The sequence below is a fragment of the Miscanthus floridulus genome, chromosome 14 (genome assembly GCF_019320115.1).
Source record: "Miscanthus floridulus cultivar M001 chromosome 14, ASM1932011v1, whole genome shotgun sequence".
Taxonomy (NCBI): Eukaryota; Viridiplantae; Streptophyta; class Magnoliopsida; order Poales; family Poaceae; genus Miscanthus; species Miscanthus floridulus.
The window spans coordinates 83,294,455-83,301,566 of NC_089593.1; the positions used below are offsets into that span (position 1 = coordinate 83,294,455).

The 7,112-nt window shown below is 41.6% G+C and overlaps 1 protein-coding gene across 1 annotated transcript; it reads left to right on the forward strand.

The window, feature by feature from the left end:
- The first annotated feature begins 6,409 nt into the window (after positions 1-6,409).
- LOC136503882 (uncharacterized) lies at positions 6,410-6,790 on the forward strand. Its single transcript, XM_066498813.1, has one exon. It carries the CDS (start codon positions 6,410-6,412, stop codon positions 6,788-6,790), a length of 381 nt encoding a protein of 126 aa, XP_066354910.1.
- Positions 6,791-7,112: the final 322 nt, after the last annotated feature.

A 7,112-nucleotide genomic window follows, 5' to 3' on the forward strand; every position in this document is an offset into this window, starting at 1 on the left:
AAGAAAGATGAGACCCTGAGGTTATGTATTGACTATCGTCCGTTGAATGAAGTGACCATCAAGAATAAGTATCCCTTACCTCGGATAGATTTGCTTTTTGATCAATTGGTCGGAGCCAAAGTTTTCTCCAAGATAGATTTGAGGTCAGGATATCACCAAATCAAGATAAAGCCTAAAGATATTCCCAAAATGGCATTTACCACAAGATATGGATTATATGAATACTTGGTGATGTCTTTTGGTTTGACAAATGCTCCAGCTCATTTCATGTATCTGATGAATTCAGTATTCATGCCTGAGCTAGATAAGTTTGTAGTAGTGTTTATTGATGACATTCTAGTATATTCCAAGAATAAGAAAGAACATGCGGAACATCTCAGAATTGTTCTGACCCGCTTGAGAGAACATCAACTATATGCCAAGTTTAGCAAGTGTGATTTCTAGCTTAAGAAAGTACAATTTCTTGGACATGTCTTGTCAGCTGAAGGCGTTGCAGTTGATCCAAGCAAAGTGAAGGATGTGCTTGATTGGAAACCGCCAACCACAGTTCATCAAGTTCGGAGTTTTCTGGGATTGGCGGGGTATTATCGTCGGTTTATTCTAGATTTCTCTAAAGTATCAAAGTCCATAACTGAATTGTTGAAGAACCAAGTCAAGTTTGTCTGGTCATCTGATTGTGAAGAGACTTTCCAGACTTTGAAGAGACTGTTGACTACTGCACCAGTATTAGCCCAACCTGATATCGAGAAGCCGTTTGATGTTTATTGTGATGCTTCAGGTATTGGTATTGGATGTGTGTTGATGCAAGAAGGCCGAGTCATTGCCTATGCATCTAGGCAACTTAAGCAACATGAAGAACACTATCCGACTCATGATCTGGAGTTAGCAGCTGTGGTCCATGCTCTGAAGATTTGGCGGCATTACCTGCTTGGTAATACGTGCCATATTTATACAGACCACAAGAGCTTAAAGTATATCTTTACTCAGTCAGAGTTGAACATGCGACAAAGAAGATGGTTAGAACTGATTAAAGATTATGACTTGGAAGTACATTATCACCCCGGTAAAGCAAATGTAGTTGTAGATGCCCTCAGTCGCAAAAGTTATTGCAATTGTCTGGCAGTGAGAACAATGGGTTTGACGCTATGTCAAGAAATGGAGAAGTTGAATGTAGAAGTAATTCAACAAGGTAGTTTGACGAACATAATTGTTGAAGCCACTATTTGAGATCAAGTTATTGCTGCTCAGAAGGAAAACAAGGGTATAGCCCATATCAAAGAAAGGATCAGGAATGGAAAAGCAGAATGCTTCAGCATAGATGATGAAGGTGTGTTATGGTTCAAGGATCGTCTGGTGGTACCAAAGATTCCTGAGTTGCGTTAGTCAATTCTGGAAAAGGCACATGCTACTAGGTTATCTATCCATCCAGGAAGTAACAAGATGTACCATGACTTGAAGCAAAGTTTTTGGTGGACTAAAATGAAAATAGAGATTGCTAGATATATAGCAAAGTGTGATACTTGTCAAAAGGTGAAAGCTATACATTTGAGGTCTGCTGGTGAATTACAACCATTACCTATTCCATCTTGGAAGTGGGAGGACATAAGTATGGATTTTATTGTTGGTCTACCCAAGACATCAAAGGGATTTGACTCAATATGGGTTATTGTAGATTGACTAACCAAATCAGCACATTTTCTTGCAGTTCAGAATACATATCCCACTCTACAGTATGCCAAGATGTATTTAGAGCGAATTGTGAGTCTCCATGGAGTACCCAAGACTATTGTGTCAGATAGGGGTACACAGTTTGTCTCTAGCTTTTGGAAACACTTGCATTCTTCATTGGGTACCAAGCTTCTGTATATAGTACAGCTTATCATCCGCAGACTGATGGACAAACTAAAAGAGTCAATCAAGTGCTTGAAGATATGTTAAGGTGTTGTATCCTTAACTATTCCAATAAGTGGGACGAATGCTTACCTTTGGCCGAGTTCTCATATAACAATAGTTATCAGGAAAGCATTAGAATGGCTCCATTTGAAGCACTCTATGGTCATAAATGCAGAACATCGCTGAGTTGGTCTGAGCCCAGAGAAAGAAGATTCTTTGGAGTTGACCTTGTGAAAGAAACAGAAGACAAGGTTAGGCAAATATAGAGTAATTTGAAGATAGCTCAGTCCCGCCAAAAGAGTTATGCGGATAGACGACAGAGACCATTGATATTTAACAAAGGAGATTTTGTATATCTGAAAGTATCACCAATGAAGGGAGTTACCCATTTTGGTGTTAAAGGAAAGTTGGCACCTCGATATATTGGACCATTTCAAATTTTGGAGAGGTATGGAAAAGTGGCATATCGCTTGAAATTACCAGAACATCTCGCAGTTGTGCATGATGTATTCCATGTTTTTCAATTGAAGAAGTGTCTCCGAGTGTCTGAGCAGAATGTTGAGATTGAAGGAGTGGAACTTGAACCAGATCTGACTTATTCCGAATATCCTATCCGAGTTTTGGATCAGAAAGATCGTGTTACTCGAAGAAGTACAATCAAGTTCTACAAGATACAATGGAATCAACATTCAGAAGAAGAAGCTACTTGGGAATCAGAAGATTACTTATTAGAAAAGTTTCCAGAGTTTCTTGCGTCAATATAGAGTAATGTTAGTTGAGCTCAGTTGTTACAAATTGTGTTTTGTAAAGGAACCTCAACTATTTTATGGACAAGTTTTGGATGTTTTTGGACTAACACATTTCCTTTTCCATTACTTACCCTATGGCTTTGAATCTCGGGGCGAGATTTCTTTTAGGGGGAAGGATTGTAACACCCCGGGTGTTTTAAATACTAAAACAGGACATATCATCATACGCATTGCAAAGCATTTAGTCATATTGAAAACTCTGTTATACATTCACTAAAACAAGTTTACATTTATGTTATAAGTGTTGCTTTGTATTGTTTGAATCAAGTTCGAAATCTTTGTATTGATTTGAAATTCCGAAAACCCTAATCCAGCATTTAAATTCTACCCTGAAAACCTAATTCAAAATCTAAGAACATTTTGGGGTTGAGCTTAAAAGCAAAAGTGTAGAGCTTGTCAAGTTATACAAAGTTTGTTTTTGGAGTTTTCAAAGTTGTTATGAAAAATTTGGAGTAATTCGAAAAGGCGTAATTCATTAAATGTCCCTTATTTGAATTCAAAAGTTCATTTCAAAATGTAGGCTGAATTAGGGGTTGGTTATAAAAGAAAAGTTGTAGAACTTTGAATTTTGAACAACTTTTATTTTTGGATATTTTTGAGTTGTTATACAAATTTGGGAGTAATTTGAATTTGAAAACGAATGGCAATTCTGTAATATTGATGAACAGTGTTCACCGCCTTAGCTACATTGCCGGCGATCCTTCGGCTTGCTTCCAGTCGCGTGCGTGGCCGTCTGGGCGTCGCGCTGGCGAGGGAAATGGAGTCATCGTGGCTTCCTTGAGCTTCCTGGCCATCCTTTTTAACCTAAGCCGTCGTCGTCCTTGCCGTTTCCTCCTCTGTTTTCCCGTCGTCTTGCTCATCTCCGGCGAGCTCCCACCGTCGAACCAGCGCCTGTGCCATCACAGCATAGCGCTCAATAGTTCGGCCTGCTCCTTGCGCACCCAACCAACCCGCTTTTGTTGCTTGACTTCACCGAAAAACTGCTCTGCACGCTCTTCTTCCTCGTGGCCGGCAACGTCCCTGTCGCAAGCACTTCACCGTGGCCAGAGCTCCACGGTGCGCCTCTGCCCCTGCTGAGTCTTGCTTCAGCTTCGCCACGATGCCATGGTACTTTATGACCCATTGATTTCTCATTTTGACCACCATAGCTACTGGAGCATTGCCACCGACGACGGTCTGCTCTACCGTACCTGCTCGGAACGTCGACCAGCATCTTTGTTGCTCCTCCGACCCTGCTCGTTGCTCAGTCATGTTCGGGGTGAGGTGCTAAACCCTTCTATGCTAAGTGTTTAACCTCTACCACACTTGTGTCGCCGGTGTAGCACGGCCGTGCCGTCGTGCCCGCCATGGTCGTCGCTGTGCTCGGTCCAGTCTGTGTTTGGTCTTGTTTTTGCCACCAGTCGAAGCATAGTAGTGTAGGGGACGTGGTGGTACTTTCACCATCGTCGTTGGTCTCACCGGCGGCGAGAATTCGCCAGTTAGCGCGCGTGCTGCCGCGGTCAAGCCGGAGGTTAGGGATGACAAGTGGGGTCCGTTTGTCAGTGACTCAGCGTTCAAATGGAATTTTCCTATTTTCATATTTGAATGAATAGTGATGTAATTTGTTATTTTTGTAGATTTATTTATAGCTCCAAAAATTATGAAAATTTTTGTGTGACTTCTCTGTGATGTATAGTATTTTAGAAAAATATGAAATAATGTTTTTCAGTAAATTTTGAATGTGATGAAAATTGCTCAATTAATTAATAAATGGATTTCCATGATTTTTCTAGGCTTATTTATTTATCCAAAAATTATGAAAATTGTTTTTCCACTTAGTTATCATGTGATGAACATTTACAAAAATTTTGAGGTCAATTGGAACAAGTTGATTTATTTCATAATTCTTAATTAATTAATTAATTCGTAAAAGCAAATAGTAACCTTTAGTGATTTAGGTTTTGTTTGAATTTTTGATTGAGTGATGTCCCTGGGTCATTAGTTGGTAATGATCTTTGGCAATTGATGTTAGTATTCTAGAAAGGTTTAGTTAGTTTGACTTGTAACTGTACCGCGAAGGAAAGTTGTATTCCAGTTGTTAACTTTTGCATCCATCATCAAGCATCATGTTTCGTATTCCGCATCATGTTAAGCATGGCATTGTTACTATGTGTAGTGAACGAAGGTGAACACATGATAGTTAATCAAGTTGCTGAGGAAGTTAGTCCGTCTGTTGAGGTCGGATCGAATATTTGTGGAACATCACAGGAATCGGACTTTTCCGTCAACGAAGGCAAGCCCCGGATGCATACAACCCTACCTTGTGTTTTACAAATTAATTTCGCTTTTGCTTTTCTATACTGCATTAAGTGATTAAGAGTTAAGTAAAAGCCTAATTGGTGCATTACCAACATTGTTTTTCCATATCTACCTTGATTACCTGTTTTATTCGTAAATATCTAGATATGCTTAGTCATGCTTAGTCGGGTGATTGCCTGTCACCTGAGAATTTTAAATGGATCTTTGGTTACTTATGTGATCATAAAATATGAGCATGTGGAGTAATAAATCTAGACCGGCTAGACTAGGTGTGTGTGAGCCACAAGACATGGAGGTCTTGTGAGCGAGTCCTTTCCGCCTGTGTCGATTAAGGTCCGTCCATTGTTGAACTGTGTGCGGTGAGACTTTGTAGTACTAACCACATACTCTGGTAAGCCTTAACTTGGCGATTCTATTATGAGAATGGCTACTCGCGCACTGGGAGTGGAGAGATGGCGGGAATAGCGTGTACCCACGTGGTAATGGGCTGGAATGGTGGAGTACTGTATTCTCGGGTGGCGTGGACCCGTTCTTGTTTTAGGGGACCTGAGGGTAGGTTGGTATATGTAGGTCGGGGACCTACATATATCGTGTGGTCTGGAATTTCCAGCTGGGTTTATAATCGGTTCGAATCGTCGTTGCTCCTCGGTTATGGAGACTCACTTCTCTGTTCATCGTCGTAGTTTAATAACTGGAACTTAAGGATGGTTTGAGAAGATGTTGGATATGAAGTTCATGATCTCATTATGGATTATGGCAGATTCATATGTGGTTCTTATAAAGTTTTATATGTTGAAATAAAGAATTTTATTAAAGAGCTTTTGCGCAAAAATAACTTTGATCATTGCTAAAGCTATACCTTGAATCCCTGAGCCTGTATTCCTGAGTTTATCAGTTCTTATTTTGGTTAAGTCTTGTTGAGTACTTTTGTACTCAGGGTTCGTTGACCCTTGTTGCAGGTGAGCCTCATGAGCAGATCTATTTTGGATCATGCTGCATGACTATTATTCGATCTAACGATGAGAAGTAAGTGTGTGGCCCTTGGGCAGGGCAGTTTCATTGTGTGTTTTGTATTATATTATAATGCCACTCCACTATTTTGTTTTGTAATAATCATCGAACTTAGTTGTGAGGTTTGAAACTACTGTTTTGTAAATTATGTTATTGTAAGACTTCCGCTGTTTTTACTCTGGTGTAGATATTTGAATAAATGTTGTAATACTGTAATGACTCTGTAATGTGATCCTGCTCAGAAATCGTGGATGATTCGGGGTTCCCCGAGGACACCCGACAGTCTTCTTAAGTTACCGGGAACATATGCATAGATGTCAAAGGTCGTTGGACAGTGACAGGTGCATGTGGGCCATAGAATTTAGGAGGTTCTACCACATCCATCTAACCCCGAAGTCATGGAGCTTGAGGTGGATCCAGTGATAGAGCCCAACCCTCTGGCCAATTGGAGGACGCCCTACCTCGACTACCTCTTCCATGAGGCGTCGCCGAAGGACAAAACGGGGGCTCAGCGGCTCGCACATCGCGCCAAGTCATTTGCCATTATCGATGGCGAACAATACAGGCGAAGCCACACCGGGATCCTACAGCGCTGCATCCCCATCGAACAGGGGAAGCAGCTGCTGAGCGATATCCACAGTGGGGTCTATGGTCTCCATGCCATGCCTAGAACCCTAGTCGGATACACATTCTGGCAAGGCTTCTACTGGCTGACCACAGTAGTCGACGCCGAACAGATTATGCACACCTACGAAGGGTGTCAATACTACGCTCGGTAGACCCACCTACCAGCCCAAGCACTCTAGACGATCCCCATCATGTGGTCATTCATGGTCTAGGGCCTCGATCTGGTCAGACCTCTCAAGAGGGTGCCCGGGGGCTATACGCACTTGCTTGTCACCATAGACAAGTTTACAAAGTGGATAGAGGCTCGGTCGATCTCTACGGCCAAGTTGGAGCAAGCCGTGCTGTTCTTCCATGATGTCGTCCATCGCTTTGGGGTCCCCAACTCCATCATTACGGACAATAGCACATAGTTCACCAGAAAAAAGTTCCTCCGATCCTACGACAAATACCACATCTGTGTCGATTGGTCCACTG